Source organism: Hevea brasiliensis, chromosome 11, assembly GCF_030052815.1.
Source record: "Hevea brasiliensis isolate MT/VB/25A 57/8 chromosome 11, ASM3005281v1, whole genome shotgun sequence".
Lineage (NCBI taxonomy): Eukaryota > Viridiplantae > Streptophyta > Magnoliopsida > Malpighiales > Euphorbiaceae > Hevea > Hevea brasiliensis.
Genome location: NC_079503.1, coordinates 12024697 through 12043483, shown reverse-complemented (window position 1 = coordinate 12043483; position 18787 = coordinate 12024697). Strand labels below are relative to the sequence as shown.

At 35.4% G+C, this 18787-nt stretch overlaps 1 protein-coding gene across 1 annotated transcript; it reads right to left on the bottom strand.

Moving 5' to 3' along the window:
- Positions 1–8605: 8605 nt before the first annotated feature.
- On the bottom strand, positions 8606–16139 carry LOC110637172 (homeobox-leucine zipper protein ATHB-8). Its single transcript, XM_021787147.2, has 19 exons — positions 15666–16139; positions 15262–15487; positions 14979–15138; positions 14532–14635; positions 14309–14399; positions 13549–13644; positions 13352–13465; positions 13192–13275; positions 12926–13081; positions 12764–12838; positions 12410–12516; positions 12139–12331; positions 11292–11477; positions 11109–11186; positions 10814–10948; positions 10383–10708; positions 10083–10182; positions 9504–9653; positions 8606–9098 (listed from the first exon to the last, which is right to left on the bottom strand). The coding sequence occupies exons 2-19, from the start codon at positions 15480–15482 to the stop codon at positions 8952–8954; spliced, it is 2523 nt and encodes an 840-aa protein (XP_021642839.2). The 5' UTR covers positions 15483–15487; positions 15666–16139; the 3' UTR covers positions 8606–8951.
- Between the last annotated feature and the right edge of the window lie 2648 nt (positions 16140–18787).

Sequence of the window (18787 nt, the reverse complement as noted above, 5' to 3'; positions counted from 1 at the left end):
TTCTCCGTAACTTTCCGGTGCGGTCACCCATTGCTACGGTTTCTGGCTCGTTTAACCTAATTGCACTTCATCTCTTTTATTTTCTCTTAATTTTTTTTTGTATTTTCTTACCTTATATTTCATCATTTTATGTCTTCTCAATATCATTTAAGTGTAGTTCCGGACATGCCAGCTGTCTGGACAAACACCGGTCACCGAAATAGTGATTTGCATAGGACTATGCATATAGGGGTGTTACACACACACACACTCTCACTCTCTCTCTCTCTCTCTCTCTCTCTCTCTCTCTCTCTCTCTCTCTCTCTCTCTCTCTCTCTCTTTATTATATTTCTGTTTTACTATTACCCCTACTAACTTGAGCATCGGAGGGTCCTCACCATGGACTTCCTTGGTGGACATCTGACTATTTTTCCTTTGCTTGCAGGTCCCTTATAGTTGAGACGATGCAAGAAGGACTATATTAGTGAAGCAACAGTTTCAAACTTCATCAACTGGCGACGTCTATGGGAATTGATACTAAAAGCTGTCTCTTTCCCTTATTTTTGTCAAAAAAAAAAAAGTTTTGAACCACACCATATTTTTATATTCTAATATCTCACTTTGTTCTTATGAGATGTAGAGATTATGGTTGGTTGAATCAGTTTTGTTGTCGATCTATCAGGTTATGGATTAATATAAATGAGTAAATGAGTAACAATGTAGATGTATGCCAAAGAATGCAATAATGATATTCAAGAACCTTGCTATGAGGCAGGAGATGGGAGTTATTTGGTAACTGGCCGTGTGAAAGATTCCTTCTTGAAGCGAGATTCGTGGTCATGCTACAAGTGGTACCTAAAGAGTGGTCGGCTGGTCATGCTACGAGTGGTAGTTGAAGTAGTCGACTGGTCATGCTACGGGTGGTACTTAGAGGAATCGGCCAAAGGAGCAAATGATCATAATCTTGGCAAAGTTAGGGACACTCTACAAGTCATACTCAAAGAAGTCAGCTAGGCATGCTACAAGTTGTACTTTGAGAGGTCGGCTGGATGTGCTGCTAGTTGCGCTTGGTGAGGTCCTTATCATTGTCATACAAATATGTTGTTGGCTCCAGGATGACAAGCATGAGTTAAAGAATGTTAAAATGACCTGCAAAGTCAAGTTAGCTAAGGTCTCTGCAAGCTAGGACACTGAAGCGACCTCCCATTAAAGCTGGTCGAGGTTTATATGAATTAAAGGACAAGAAATATGATTTGAAGGATACCGTCATCAAGGTAAGTCTAGTCTTGTATGGGAAAGCATACCCAATATAAAACGAAAATCCAAGTAAGTATGCTTCTCTTTTTGGTAGAATTTACGCATACTACCATCAATGTTATTATTGGATAAAGATTCCTTGATTTTGGTAAATATCTTATAAATTTCATTATGACATGCTGTATTGTTCTTGCCATTAGTTACATGAAAGGACATTGATTTGTTATTGAAGAAAAAGGTTTTGGTTTTACTCATTTTACATTTTTGCCACTCACAATTTATTTCATGACTTGCCATAAGTTGTTTGCACTCTAGGTCTTATTTTGTTTAGTTACAGTAACTTTCCTCTAATTGCTGCTATTACTTATTCAATTATTTACAGTAACAAAGCATGCTCTTGTCATCATAATTATGCCACTATACAGAAAAATCTTATAATCATTCTGTTTATTGACAATTGGGCCACCACTTAACATCTGTTCACATTTTGTGGAAGTTAAGAGTCTTGTCATATTGATTGTAGTATAATCACAATGCATATTCACATGGTCCATATAAATACTAAGTTATTCATAATGTATGTACAACTTTTGACTTGTATGTAATAATAGAAAAAAGGGTTATACCTAGAAGTTTGAGAGATCCATTTTCAAAAGACATCATTTTTGTGATCTTGGAAGTAAGCAATAAAAGCTCTTGTACGAAGCTGTTTGTCATGTTGCAGAGCAATCGGAGCTCGAATGATTGACTTGGGAGCTCGAATGGCCGACTGGTTGTTGCAGCTCAAATGGCCAACTTATTGGAGCTTGGAAGGCTGACTGCTTAACATTAGGCTAGACTACTTTTACTATATGTCACTGACCTGAACAAGTAACTAGTTTGTGTAAAGCAAATTGGACTTAACGATGAAAAAATACCTATTTGAATTTAGTATTGGATTTTTTAGAAATTACAAGAGGCATGGCATTAGTTTTCAACTGAGATAAATATCAAAAGGCTGAAAGATGTACAGAATAAAGTTAAGGACCTCCAATTAAAGACTCTTAAGCCATTGAGGACCACTGGAGAAAGATAAGGGATAATTCCTGAAGGTTACGAGCCTCAAAAAATCTCTAGGCCAAAAGAGTAACCCTCGAGCCCTTGGCCATGCTAAGGGACAAACCCTAAAGGCTATTAGTCTCAAGGAATCTCTAGGCTTGAAGAGTGGCCCTCGAGCCCTCGGCCACACTAAGGGACCACCCCTTGAGCCTTTTAAGGCACCCTAACAGGGAACCACCCCCTAAGCCTCTTAAGGCACCCTGATGGGGGATCACCCCCTGAGCCTTTTAAGGCACTCTGATGGGGGACCACCCCCTGAGCCTCTTAAGGCACCTTGATGGGGTCGCAACCCCTGAGCCTCTTAAGCATGAAAGCTAAAGACGGACTCTTAAGCGAGCTCTAGCTCCCAGGCCCCGAGGCCTCACATTTAGAGCTCTTCAGCTTCAGGCCCCGAGGCCCCACATTCAGAGCTTCGACTTTTAGGCCCCAAAACCCCACATTCAGAGCTTTGGCTCCCAAGCCCCAACACCCCACATTTAGAGCCCTTCAGCTCCAGGTCCCTGAGGCCCCACATGCGAAGCCATGAGCTCTTAAAGAGTAAAATATACAGTTTTATTGAAATTATTTGCTAATTATATATATATTTCTCATGTTAAAAGCCAATTTTCTCTAGTAGAGATTCACATATGAGGCTTTAAGCAATGAAGACGAGCTCTTAAGCCCCGAGGACGAGCTCTTAAGCTCCTACAAATGAGATCCCACTTGCAGAGCCATGAGCTCCTAAAACTAAGCAATTCCAGTTTATTGAAACTGTTTTAAAATTCTTAAGTCAAATATTTCCTTACTTGCATCAAGAGACCAAAAAGCCTAGCCTTAAGAGCCAAAAAAACAAAAAGAGAGAGAGAGAGAGAGAGAGAGAGAGAGAGAGAAGACAACACTAATTACACTGAAATACAAGTCATAAATAACTTGCACTTAGAGTAAGGGGCATTTTCCAAACTTTCCAATTGGGCATAAAAGTTTTTAAAATTAGAAAATACCCTTCAGATGCAAAAATACTTTTCTGAGAACAAAATAAGAGCAAAGGACCCCTTCGAGTGGTAAAGTTAACAAAAAATACAACATTAACTGGCGAACCCTTAAATGAAGGACACATGTACACTCATAAAGGGGTCGTCAGTTTTATATAGTATGAGTATACTAGCCCTTGAGTAAAGGACTTGTATCCACTTATTAAAGAGTCGAATACGACCACACTAAGCATGATATTGTACAATTAACCCCAGAATTGAAAATAGTCATATAACCCACATGGTGAAAGATGGTGATAACTATTCATTTTATTCCCTAGAGAATCATAATGAAACATTCCTGAATTTAAGCACTCAACGTAATAAAGGGACATACGAATGTAAGAAACAAAATTCTCTTATAAGTTCCTCGGATTCATGAAATGTCCCACTTATGGCTTGAGGAAGTATGGTATAGGGAAACTGTGTTATTTGGGCATAGGCTTATGCTATCTTCCAACTAGTTTAAGTTAGAATATCTCCAAAAGGAAATTCATGAAACCCACTCATTTCAAGGAAACAAGTCGAATGAGCTATTTATTATGCCAATTTGACTTGTTTCGACCTATTGCCACCCATCCCTATTAGTTCAGGCATGTCAGAGTCATTATTACCCTGAAATACTTTGATTGGACCTATCGAAATAGACCGTAGTAATTGAGACAACCTACTTGTAGTGCCTTGATATGGCCCAACCGCAAGTGCACGGGTCGTACAAGTAATATAGAAAAGATATCGTTCCCACGAAGAGTTGTGTTAATGATTGAATTTTTGATATAAAAGTTGACTAAATTGGACTAATTTTGAAATTAAAGCAATAAATTGATGGGTATTAGAGTATGAAATCTATATGTGTAAAATTAATAATCTATCCAACAATGTATCAATTAAACTAAAATTGCATCAATTTAAAATAAGCAAGTGAAATATGGCAAAATTTAAAATGGCAAGCAATTAAATTTGATTAGAAATTAACAATTATAAAAAGGCGATTCCGAAGTTCGGGATTTCATATTCGAGCTATTTTGGGATTTCAAATTGGTTATCCAATCTTGAGGAACTTACGGGTTTTAAGGAGATTAATTCTTAAATCCTTTGAATACCCTTTCGAGTGAGACAAAGAGTGCCTTAATCAATCTAATCCTACTTTCGTGGAGTTAGAATTAATTAAGACCCATTAAGTTCTTTAATTAATCTATGAATCCTCTTAATCCTTAGTCTATTTCTAGATCTAAGTTAATTAAGTCCAATTTCTTGATTATCTATCACAAGGCCTTCTCCTTTCGGTGCCTCAACCATGGATTAAGAACATCACTTAATGGGATCCTATACTAAGCATCTCATTAAGCACACAAGAAATGAATAAAACTCATTAAGACCACAAAATATGGATTACCCAATCAAAATCCACAAAAAATCTCAAATATTACAACCCTTACTCCAGAATCAAAGTAAACTACTCACTATCCATAATATTTACAAGATATTGTGAATTTAAATGGAAATAAAGCTTTAATCTAAGCTAAGAAACAAGAAACTAAACACTAGAAATGTAGGAAAAATGTAAGAAAAGAAAGAAATCTCCAAATCTGGTTGGAAATGGTATGGAAAATGAATGTGACTCTTCAGCTGCTCCTCTTTCTCTTCTTCCCTTCTTTTTCTGCTTCTTGTCTCCTAAAATGGGAGGCTATTTATAGCATTTTCTGACATGGAGCCCTAAAATGGTGTGTTTTAGGAGGGATTTTCTGAGGGAATCTACTGCCAGCTCATTAATGAAATCTTTGTGGATCCGACTCATTATGCGATCCACTTATGCGATTGCTTCGTTCACTTATGCGAAACTGCATGACTTGGCGCATAGGTTATGCACAATTTCGTGAGACTTGCATAAGGGAGGCGTGAATCTGCATAAGCCATGCACTCTCCTTATGCACAATTCGGCAGGTATTGGAACAGTGATTTTTCTCCTTATGCAAATCTGCATAGCTTATGCGGCAAGTTATGCGCAATTTGGCCAATGCATATTTCAACTTTGAAACTTGTTTTTGGCATCTTTGGCTGTAGAGATCACTACTCAATGGAAAATTTTCTTTTTAGTCCTTCCAAAACACCATTTTTCCTACAAAACAAAGTAAAAATTACAAATTAATCCAAAATTGAGAATTATGAAAAACTAACTAAATAACTAATGAAATTAGCTAAAAGTGACTAATAATCAAATAAAATGGCTATGAAATTAAACCTAAATGATTATGCAAAATGTATGCATCATGCCTTTACATGTGTTAGACAAGATTGGTTCATTTGTTCTATAAATAAAGACCCTCCCTATTGGGAAGTTCAGAATTTTTCTTGACCAACATCATGATCTCCTTTAAAAGATCACTAAAGCTTCTTTCCCAGAAGTAGTCATAGTAGAGCAGTTCCAAGAAGAAGCAATTATATGCACTCTAAAAACATACTCTAGTACCCATATTATCCCAAAACCATCATAAACCACATGTCACCATTTCAAACACCATCTGAATTCTTAATCATCAAAAGTACTCCATATGATTAGTGAATAAAACACCATAAATTTGCTTCCTCCACAATCTATATTATATATGGTCATATTATCTTTAGTCTTGTCAAACTTTAAGAGGTCAGTTGGTTTGTGCCTGTAGAGCTGATGGTGCTCGTTAAAACATATGAGTCATGATGGTTATTCGGAGAAGTCTTAAAGTTAGCAAGTGTGGGGGGAAGCACTTGAGAAATATTCCAGGTGTAGTTTGAGCTTTGCCTGGTGAAGGTGACCAACTTCTCCGCATTTGGTCGACCGATTCTTAGAGCTCAGATAGCTAACTTCTTGATGCTCGGATGGCCAACTTATTGATGCTTGGATAGCCAACTCCTTCATGCTCGAATGACCAACTTCTTGATGCTCGAATGACTGACTGTTTCTTCATAATTGGACATCCAAATACTGCATGTTTGGATGGACCATTTCTGCTATATGTCACCAACGTAAATGAATACTAGAAAGACTTGCCTATCATGCTTATGGTTATCCCAATCCTTGCATTTGTCAAGGCTTATGATGGTTTACGTCAAGTGCTCAAGACTATTATTACATACAGAGTGGCTAGTCTACTTATAAAGAATTAGACCCAATAAGAAAGAAGAAGCTTGTTGAATTTATCATTAGTTCATTTTGGAATTACAAATCTACCATTGGTCAGCTAAGATCAGTCAGGGTTACACAAAGTGTGTCACTTGTCATAAGTTGAAAATAAATCTAGTATTATTTGCCATGGTTTCAATTTCCATGTGGCCACCATCAATTTGTTGGAATTTATGGACCTCCAATTTGTTTAATAATGATTTAATACCTTCTCTATTGAAAATATAAGGACTATCACATGGTTTATGTGAAATTTTATTCTTAATTGATTGAATCAAATTAAATAGTCATAAGAGACATAATATGTTATTAATTATAGTGACAATAGTTTTAGGACAAAAAAAAAAATTTACCCCAACACAAGTCATAAATAAATTGCACTGGAGCAAAGAGGCATATGATACATTATAAAATAATCACATATAATATAAATCCATTTATTTAGGAATATACCCCTAAGAAATATTTTCTAGAATATGGTAAGAAGATGCTCCTATCACTTTTCCTTATATATAGAGTCAAGTAAGGATGGAAAGAGATTCCTCTACCTCGGACCTACTCTCTCTCTCTCTCTCTCTCTCTCTCTCTCTCTCACTCTCTATGTATATATATATATATATATATTATATTCCTGCTATACTATTATCGCTTCTAACTTGGGTGTCAAAGGGTCCCCACCAGGGACTCCCCTGGTGGACCTCTGACCATTTTTCCTTTGCTTGCAGGTCCCTTACAGCTGAGATGATCAAAGCGAGACCATATTAGTAAAGCAACAACTTCAGGCTTCATCAATATCAATACTAATTTTACATGTAGGTAAACTAATAGATATATAAGATTTTTCATTGTGATTTTTTTCTTTATTTACAACATATCATCCATATTTAAAACAATTATATTGAATTTCTCCTAAACATTAAAAATAAATAAATAAAACCACTGAATGGAGAATAAAAAAAGAATTAAAAAGTAGAGGGAAAAAAAGTTGTAACTCTTGTGAATATGAGAAAAAGAAAGAGACTAAAAGGCGCATTTAAGAAAATAGTTAATAATTCCTTGAAATGTAATGTTAAGAAGATTTTTTTTTTTTAATTTTAATTGACTTAAAATATCATACAAATATATGGGAAACAAAAAAGTCTTTTAAATTTGTTTTTATTTTATTTATTTGTTTTTTTATAGGAGATTGGAAACTCAAGCCTGACACCTGACTGGTGAGTGATATGCTTTTAGCTATTAGGCCAAATCAAGCTACAAATATATGAAAAAAAGTCTTTTAAATTTGTTTTTTATTTTATTTATTTATTTTTTTATAGGAGATTAAAGACTCAAGCCTAGCACCTAACAGGTGAGTAATATGCCTTTAGCTATTAGGTCAAATCAGGCTAAGCTTTATTTTATTTGACGATCTTTCATTTTTATACAATTAATTTAAAAAAAATTGAATGAATTTTTTATTTTTAATTTTTAAGTGGGTCATTTTTTTAATTTTTGGATGCATTTTTCCTAATATATATATTTTTTAAAATAATTTCATGAATTCAATGCTTTATAGTTGATGCAAAGAAAATATGAGGATATTTTAATTCAATTTTAAAATAGTAAAAATTTAATAATAATTATAAATAAACCTTAGTAATTCATGAGCCTAAGGTAAATTACATTAGAAGGATTAAACCTTGTTAGAATATTAGAAGGATGGCCTAATCTGTTTGAATTGCGTGAATTAAAAATCCTTGATTTGCATAAGCTGGTGTCCCTTCATAGCTTTAAACCTACACATTGCATGGACCTACAACAGAGAAATGGCACAGGGATGGATTTTGATTGGCTTGGAATGGTATCTCCACAAATTTTTCCAACCTTATTGAGCTTATAATGCATGCATGCATGCATGTATCACAGTCTCCAATCGGGTCCCAACTTGCGACAAGGAAAATGATATAAAGGCAAAAGATATATCCCAGATTCGAGGATGGATGAAATAATCAGCACCCGAGGGCCAATACATAGCAATTAACATTGTGCAAACAAAAGAAAATGATAACGATCCCAATAAACAAGGGGCAAAAGGAGAAGAAAGAAATAGGAATTCTGCTACGTGTAGCCCACACTGTGGACCAAGAAAATGATAAACTGATAGAAAGGCGTTCCGAAGGTATAAGTTGAGGACATATACAAACAGTGATGTGACCCAAGATTAGGACTTGTGAAGATAATGCCACATTTGGAGAGAGATAGGGTGAGGGAGAAAAACATGGTGATTCATAAATAAAGCACAAAGCAAAATATAAAAAGAAGGGCAACAAAAAAAAATCTGGGGCCTAGATGATGTTACTGTTGGGACATGCTCATAGCAGTATCAAGGTTTCATACCAGAAGAAAAATAAAAAAACATTGTTTGTGATCTAATATTCTTTCTGGATTTGATTTTCTTTCGAGTTTCAGACAAAAGACCAGTTAATGAACATGAAGCAAATGCAGTGAGCAGTCTCCTCTTCGTTTAACACTTTCCATGCTACTGCTCTTTCATAGGAAATTGGCCTTCCCATACTTGACAGGCAGATACCACCCTGTAGGCACATAAAGCCCTGCTAACATAATTGGCAGTAAGTTAATCGACTGTATTCAAATAAAACACAAGAAAGGCAACTGCAGTGGCAATTCTTTTCTCTTAATGAATCAATGATGTTGCTTGATTAATTATGAGCTGACAACTTTAAGTATCAGAGTTAGCACTCTCAGGCCACACTAAAAGCAACAAAATATAAGGCTTTCATTGAAAGAAACTGGGAGAGTTTAGGCTTTGATTCAAGGTCTTTCTGCTCACATTGTATATAACCACTTGCCTAGAGTTAAATTTTGACAGGTCCACTTACTTGTATATACTAAAGCAGTCTAGACATTCGTGACGTTTGGAAGAATTTGAGTTTTCTTAGGTTCTCTTCTTTTTATTGTACAGTGATTTAAGTTTAATGGATTTCATAGTACTATACCTGCTGCATTATTTGCGGGAACTCTGAGCATAAAGTTTTCCTTCCATTGTCATCAAATATCTTTTCCAAAGTGATGTCTTGAAGAGCAACCAAAGTTGTCTCAAGCATGTCGAGTCCTGCCTGATTTGCAAATGTAAAAACTGGCAGAGCCTGCATGTAACATTACACATGTTTTATTATATCTAATACATACATACATAAATATCTATGCTATGAAATAATTTAAAGAAAAAATAACAAAATACTGGGAAATAAATATAACATGACCATCATAAATACTAACAGTTCATGATTAGCATGGTTGATTTGTCAATAGATATTTTTCCAAGCAGCTAAGCAGATAGGCCAACAGCAGGAGAAGATTTAAGAAGCTAACGCTTAGAGGAGAGGGAAAGCACCAATTGCATTGTAGGAAAAACCTTCATAATCTCTTGATTATTGTCCATTTTTTTTCTTCCTTTTTGTCAAAACTATGGTGCTTAGCAAATTGAACAAAATAAATCTGCAAAATATCTATAGGGAACATATGCTTTGGGTATACGCAGAGAATGAAATGCATCTACAAGTTGAAGAAAATACCTTCAAAGAGCAGCACATAACAGCATCAGAGTGATGCCAAAGTGATTTCAGAATGGATTCACTTCCTTCACTTTTGAGTAGTTCCACGCCTAGATAGCACCTGTAAGGAATATCAAATGGTTACATGCTTTGGAAGCTAATTCTTGAAAAAAAATGATGTTGGGAAAGCGTTCTCACAAAATGCTCTAGGACTAGAGTATACAGATAGCTGGTAGATCTATTTTCATTAACATTGACTTTTTATTTTATATGCTGATGACAAGGTCGACAGATTCATGATAAAAGATTCAAGTGACACACCTATAGCTTTGACATATCCAACGAGCAAGTGTGTGCGCTTCTGGAGTGCCAGGTGGCGGCCGAAGACCAGCATGGGAACCAAAACGAGAAGGAGAGAGGGCCAATGCCACCCTTTGAACAGAGGCAATAACGCTGCGGACATACTGCCGAGCCATGGATGCTACATTTTCTTGAAGGTGGAGTTCGAATGCAAATTGGAATGCTATTGTCATCACTGATTTTGAGCTCCCACAATGGCCTGAAAAATCACCAGATGCTTTATTTCCAGCAGGTCCAACGTCAAGAGCAGAGGCAAGGTCAAGTGTCCGGTTTGGGCTTGTAGCATCCTACATCAAATGAATTTGCAAAAATTAGGTACCAATTCAAATGAAGATTTTTTAACAAACAACAAAGAGTTTTGCATATATCATATAGATATCATAAACACTTACCATCCTGGAATCAAGAGGAATGATGCGGAACCCTGAAGGAATAATAGGTGCATCATCCGAAAAAGAGGCATCAATAGGAGCAAAGATGAGTTCAGCACAGGTACCAACAGCATTCTCATCTACTCCGCTACAAAGCTAAGGAAACAAGGCAACCAGAACATTAGAAATCAACAAAAATATATATTTCAAGTGTTTGATCAGCAAAAAAAAGAAAGAAAAAAAAAAAGCATTGATTTTGTATAGGTAGATCTTGTTAAACATTTAAAAAACTAAGGAAATAAAATGTAACACTTACTTGTAAGAGGAAGATGTCACCAGGCATCATCATGTCCTCCCGATATCCCATATTTTCAAGTTTAATTACCTCCATAAACTGCAATAAACAGATGTTATCAATTATTTCATTGCATTAAATCATAATGTAATGCAAGAATATCCTATCACAAGAGTGACAATTATTGAGAATTATATCACTCACCTCTTCATGCTCAATAGTGTGAGCCAATGGAAGAATAACTTGACCCCCGAAATTTCCAGCTCGAGACACTGGCAAGGTACAGGGACCAGCTTTAACAGCAGCAGCTGCATAAGCATCTATACCACTGTCTGCCCATTCTGATCGATGTTCACGCAGGAACCTAAGGAGTATTGCTGGAGGCACATTCTACAAGGAAACATAAAGCACATACTTGAAAAATTAAGGTAAGTCCATAAAATGATGAATACAAATTAAACAAGAACTACAGTAATAACAACAGACTTAGAAAAAAATGTTTTAATATTGAATCAGTCTTCCACAAAACAGTTGCCAAGTGTTTAAGTTGGCACTTTTATGCCATTACATCAAGAACATAAAACATATAAATTGTGAATTTTTAGGAAATCAAGAATTCCAGCATTTGTTACTGCAAATTAAACATCAGCTGCATGAATAATGTTGTCTTCAACTCTTGACTACAGTTATGTCCTTGAAAGGGTTACCAAAGTCATTATGCCTTCCTTGCAGCCTTAACCAAGACTCGCTCACAGACTAGCCTCAAACATAAAAAGTGACTGAAAATATAACTATTATGCTCAATTCTCCACTTAGGGCCTGTTCATTCCCCTAAGAATCTCCTATTTGACCATGAAAGAATTTATGATGGTTGGTAGGAGGGAATTTTTTTTCTTACAAAGTAGTGTCCTTTTTGGCTAAATATTCACTTCATAATTTCAGTGCTCTACTTGATAATTTAAAAAAAAAAAAAGAAAGGAAGATAATTTTTCAAGTAATGTAGTTTTCTTGCAGTCACTGGGCGCATGTTCAGCAAATTTAAAATTCTTACCTGTAACAACATGGATGCTTTTGCACAAAGCACACCATTGCTCATAGATGGAAATCCATTAGCATAAGAGATATTCAGACCCATCATTTTGCCAGGAGATGAGTTCACAAGAACTGTAACATCATCAATGCCATCACTTTCCAACATAGACCACCCATCATCAGTAAACCCATTAACAGCTTCGTTAAAGCCCCTGAAAAAAAAAAGCTTGTGAGATCACCACAAATAAGCAATAATATTCATATTTAATCTGAAGGAATTAAAGACATACTTGCTTAGTCGCTGACTAAGTGCACGTAAAGCGGCAGGTCTTCTCCCCCAGCCAGAGGCATTTGGCTGAGAAACTTCATGAGAAATTTGCCTCAAATGTCGTAAAGCCTGCTTCAAACACCAAGGTTATGTTAGAGCTTAAGACTTTTATTTGAGACGTTTGTAGTCTGTTCCATATCTTATTTATTAATGCCATGGCATAATTCTGATTTCTATGAAATTTCCCCATTCATGCTTACGTGGCTTTTTTTCCTGAAATCATCCAGGGTATAAATCACAAAACATTTTTTTTTTAAATTAAGAATAGCAATAGAAAAGTATAATTGAAAATGTCTTACATAAGGAATAGGCTTACCGCCATTGTTGTCTTCTGAGCTAGTAATGTTGGTGACTCGTAAAGTGGGCGCAACACTTCAGGCACACTCCAGGGCTACATTAAAGTAATAAGCATGGCAAATCAGTTAACTCATCAAGCAAGGGAATGAAGTGCTCCAAAGTAATAATGTTACTTTTGTACCTCTAGGTCCATATGATCAACTATATGAATAATTGATCCACCTCCTTCACAAGGTCTAATTAGATATCCACTAGGTAGCATTTCTGCCCTCACAAAATGCTGTGTAGGTGGCATACTTGGACCATTCTGAGTGTTGTTTAATGATCTCTCACAGACCTTGTCAGCAGAATAATCAATTGGTATGATAAAGTTTCATGGCTTCTCTGAACACTTTCCACATAATAGCAAATATTTTCATTAGAAATAGTTCTCATAATATCACATACCACAAGACTGCCATCCTCCAAAACAGAAGTGTAGCGCAGTAACCAGAAGTCGCGAGCTGGCGCCAAAGTTGTAGGTGCATAAAGCTAAAAAGAGGGGGAAAAACATAACTAAGCAGAACACTAATCCAGAAATAATAGCTGCAAAAGAATTAATACCAACCTGCATGTAAAGCAGTTCAATTGTTCCACCATTTCCAGTGGACAATGCATTTAGAACATCCACAGCTCGGCAATCACGAAACCACGATGGCCGATCTTTAAGGATTTCGGCAACCTACAAAGTTCATCAAATTTATTTCACCAATTTAAACCAAGAAATGCTATGCACCCACTGTGCCAAGCAAAGGTAGAACTTACTCTGGTAGGTTCTAGACCCACAAGGCCGCATGCACGTGCTGCCACACCAGGGCAACCATGAGAAATAGCAACGATTCCAATGGAATCCGGACCAGGCTGCATGAGCAAACAGAAAACAGGTCACATAGAGAAGGGAAAAAAACTGGAACAGTAAAAAAGAAAGGATAAAAAAAGAAGGTAAAAATCAGCATTGCATCAATAATAGTACTTAAGTCGTTAAAACGCAATTTTGCAGCAACAGGAACGCTTGGGGCCTGAAATGTTAAGATAGCAGGATCCTGGCAGACCATGCTGTTTAGACTTAAGATGATGCCTCACAAAAAAAAAATTAAACGAAGGACACTTGGCTTTTTTTTTTTTTCCTTTTCTTTTTTACTCATCAAAGAAAGATTATAGAAATTCAGGTGATAGTTTACAGGAACAGCGGAAGTTTCTGTGCATCTGTTTTGGCAGGCTACATACTAATGAAAACTCATACCTCCTATTTCTCCCGACATTATTAAGTATTAACAATAAATAAACCAGACATCATCCGCTTGAACAGAAACAAGTTAATTAATGGGGAAAAGGGAGACATATTAGCATGTGAAAACAATAGGGAACCCATAGATACGTCTGATGTGATTTAGACATTGCTTACAAGTTTAGCAATGTTTTTGTACCTTATTTTAAGATTTATTTTTATGAATGATGACAAAGAATGATGGAATCAGGTTTACCACAATGTAAAATAATAATTAAAGGTAAAGTGAGCAGTAACCTTCATCCCAGGCATTTGGACCCACTCGACAGCAGTTCCTGTGGCCTTTGATAGAAACTCTGCTAAAGTCTCCTCTGCAATGGACAAAAGTCTGGAAAAGATACAAAGAATAAGCTCGTTAGCCAAACAATACAAAAACAAGGGGATTGTACGAATCGATGACAGAAAAGGACCCAACATGAACCAAAATAAAATATTCTTAAAAAAAGGGCATTCCACTAACCCTGCGGGGCTGGCATCCCTTGGTGGACGCTGAGGAGTCAAATGGTGCTGACCACTGGTCACCACTGATTCACAGCTTGTGTCTGTGGTGGCAAGGTTGGTGGCCTGCAAGACAAGAAATGAGCTCCAAATCCATCATTTAAAATTAAAAAAAAAAAAATGATATTCGAATTCCCAAATGCAGAAATGTTTCCAAAAGATCATTAACCCCTGAACTTAATCCTCTATAATCTACTAGATCAAAAAAGATGCAATTTTTCGGCAAAATTAACTTAGATTTCCGCCTGGTATTTAGTAATTATTCGTTTGTCTATTGAGCTTTTCCATTAGTTGTGTATTCTATCCATAAGACTACAATTTCATCTGGCTGTTATTTTCCTCCACTTTGTAAGCAATCAAGAATGAGAAGTATGGAAGGAAAAATAAAATAAATAAATAAAGGGCATACATTTTGTGTCTGTTGGCGGAAATAACTGTTCTCATAGACCAGCTGAGACACCTGCTTTTGCAATCTATCATTCTCTTCCATCAGCAACTTATTCATCGCCGTCAACTTCCTATTCACAGCTTGAAGCCGCGATGCCTCTTTTCGCTGCTTCTCTCTACATCTGTTCCAACCACAAAGAAAAGTATAGAATTGAAGATGATGAATAGTAGACCTTCATTTTATGTGGGGATCCACGCAAACGAAGAATAAGGAAGTGTAGTTAATAAGGAGCAGAGAATGTTACCGTCGATTTTGAAACCAAACTTTGATCTGCTTGGGCTCTATGTTGGAGAGAATAGGGCATTCCCTGATCAACTGTTGGCGGCGCATAGAGCTTGGCTTAGGACATTCATGGTAGAGTCTCTCAAGCGCTTCCACCTGCTCCGGTGTGTACCTAACGTACTTGCCGTTGTCCATTGCCATCTTGCTTCCCCCATCCTTGCAGGCCGAAGTTACCGCCATCATCACTTCTGCATCATAATATTTTCCATCATGACAAAATTCTCCTAACAAACGACACTCTTCACAAGCACCAGAGCGCAGAACACACAGAAGGGTACAGAAAAGGAAAACTTTTCAAACTTAGGATAATTAACAAACACACAAACAAGCGAGTAAACTCTTCCAGCATCAAGTAAGCTAATTTACCGTTTCACGAAACACTGCGCAGATCGGGTCGCCGCCCCTTCTGCCTCAAATCAATAACATGAAGCTTTGGAAGCAGATTCTCCAACCCCTTCAGCTCAAACGCACAGAGAGTCCAGAAATTATAAAGATATTCAAAAAAGAAAAAGTTAAGCCCTTTGTGGAATGAATTGAAGAGGGTGTTTTCAGAGAAAGCTCTGAAGTATGATAAGAAGCGTTCAGAGGTTAAGAAGAAGAAGAGGAAGGGCAGAAGCAAAGAGAGAGAGAAATGGGAATATTGGGATTGGGATTGTAGGACGAGAAAAAGAGAAAGACCCTAAATACCAGACAGAATATCAGAGCATGTTTTTTGTTTTGTTTTGTGTTGAAAACCTCCAATCCATTCCATACATCAAATCATTATCAACTTTTTTTTTAATTTTGATTTTTTAAAATAAAATTGGTTGTGATCTTTTTTTTTTTTTTTTTCCTTTTGCAGCAGTGGGATTAATTTAATTTTTGTTTTTATTATTCTTGCACAGTTTGATTTGATGGTGGTTGATAATATTGCTGTTCCATTTGCTGCCGCTTCTGCTTTTCTCATTTCTCCTTCAGTTTTGCCAATTTTTTCAACTCTTTCCACTCTAATCCACCTATCGTCTTCCTTTCTTCCCTAGGCTATGGATGGTGGATAAAATGCTTCCAAACTCACACTAACAAGCGCGTCACTTGTACATGCTCTTGCTTTTTGTTGGACGAAGATAGACTCTGTTAGCTGTTACAATAAAGGTATCGCATGTTATATGATGCCATAATATTTATAGAAATATTTAAAAATTAAATAAATAATTTATAAATAATTATTTATAGCAGTTAAAAGAATATTTTATTTATAATAAAAAAATATAATATTATTATTTTTATATTTAATAATTAATTTAATAGTCATTTTTATATAATATTTTTACTTTAAATTATTATATAAATAATGAAGTTAATGTCTAACGATAAATAATTAGTAAAAATTATTTTACTAGCTATTAGACTCTGTTTGATAATAACTTTTAAAATAGTATTCATGGTTAAAATATTATCTCTCTTATTTATACTATTAGTTGACATAATTTTTATACTAATGTTTAAAAGTTCAATGAGTGATTTATGAAAAGTTGTTCTTTATAACTTTTAGAGATTGATATAGTATTTTAACTATAGTAAAAAAAGATAATACCATTATTTTTCTATTAATAGCTAATTTAATAGTTATTTTTATCAAATACTTTTACTTTAAATCACTACATAAACAATTAACTACTGATAACTAAGAATTTAAGTAGTGTCTAGGATGAGGACACAGCCGAGATGGATTTGAGTAATTTGGGTGGTATGATACTTTTGGGGTCATACGACTACTTTTTTCGACTACTATGGTTAATCTTAAGGGGTTACAAGACGTTGGTTATGACGGGGTTGTGCTATACGTTCACTAAAAAAATATGTCTTTCCAACATGAGAGATCCTTATTTATAAAACTATCAAACTAATATTTATTTGACACGTGTAAAGTCACTACAAGTGGGTTATCTTAATTACTGAAATCTATTTAAGAGGTCCAATCAGACTGTCTTTAGTAGTAATGGTTTTTGTACACAAGGTCCAATAAGGAAATATATTAACCGGTCATACGTTCACTAAAAAAATATGTCTTTCCGACATGAGAGATCCTTATTTATAAAACTATCAAACTAATATTTATTTGACACGTGTAAAGTCACTACAAGTGGGTTATCTTAATTACTGAAATCTATTTAAGAGGTCCAATCAGACTGTCTTTAGTAGTAATGGTTTTTGTACACAAGGTCCAATAAGGAAATATATTAACCGGTCAAGTGAGCATTGTAAACTTTTTATCCAACTGGTTTGCCTTGGATGAGTGCATATGTCAGCCTTCTAACAAAAGATTCTAGGGCTCAAACAAGTCAGAGATTAACATAAACTAGGCATATATAACTCTGAATCTTTAATCCTCTCTTCTATGGGTAGACCGTGGTGAAATTAGCGCAATGATAAATGTTAATTCCAGCATTCATATATCTTCTTAACATGTTGATTACGTTATTTTGACGACATCAACCCTCAAATGTGGGTTGATATTGTCGTGGTGAGCCCATCTGGCAAGGTTGTTAACCATCTGTGGTTTCTATTATGGGCTATACAACTGCTTTGATATGAGGGTTGATCAGCACCCATCTTTGGTTCAAGATTATGGGCGATGTAGGGACACGAATAGGGACTCTGCTGAGTAGGTTTTTGTTTCTTTAGCATAAGGAGAGTCCAAATTCTTATGGGATTGACTCTTATTGTTTTGAGAGCTCATATGTTTGTGCCCTAAAGACATTCAACTCCTTTCTTAATCATATGCGCCTCTATATTACATTCACTAATTTTCCTGGTAACATACATACAAATACTTTATATGCTTACACGTGCCCTTTATCCAAAGGCTGATTTATTTATCTATTATCAACAACTAATAACTAATATCTAATGATTAACAGCTGATAAAATAGCTGACAGTTATTAGAATAATTGTTGTTAGAACAGCTAACAGCTACTAAAATAACTAATATTGCTGAATAAACCCATAGCAGTTAGTTGTTAGCTACTTATATAATAATTTAAAGTAGAGATGTTCAGTAAAAATAGCTATTGGATTAGCTATTAATACTCTGTTTGGATATAAGGAAAAGGGAGAAGGAAGAAAATAAACAAGGAAAAATAAATTGGGATTGTCACTTTCCATTGTTTAGAAATGAAGGGAAAATATGGGAAGGAGGAAAAATAAAGCTTATTTTACCCTTGTTATTTTCTCTCCAAATTGGAGAGAAAATAAAGTAACTAAAGGGAAAAAAATTGTACTTTAATCGATGAAATTACATATATACCCTTATTTTTTTATTTTAACTTTTTAAATAATTTACAAAATTAGGAGTAAAATAGTAATTTAAAAGAAAAGGTACTACTTTATTTTCTTTTTTATCTCTTACTTGAGAAAATAAATTTTATTTTCCTTCCCTTACTATTTTTCTTCCATTCCAAACAAAGAGGGAGAAAATAAAGAATGGAAAATAAAAAAGTATTTTTCA

Excerpts from the sequence above, each read along its gene's own strand:
- LOC110637172 (XM_021787147.2), bottom strand. The coding sequence starts at position 15,482 with ATGATGGCGGTAACTTCGGCCTGCAAGGATGGGGGAAGCAAGATGGCA. Across the intron at positions 11,187-11,291 it reads ACACTATTGAGCATGAAGAG|TTTATGGAGGTAATTAAACT; the intron begins GTGAGTGATATA and ends TGTTTATTGCAG. Across the intron at positions 10,183-10,382 it reads TGGATATGTCAAAGCTATAG|GTGCTATCTAGGCGTGGAAC; the intron begins GTGTGTCACTTG and ends TATTCCTTACAG.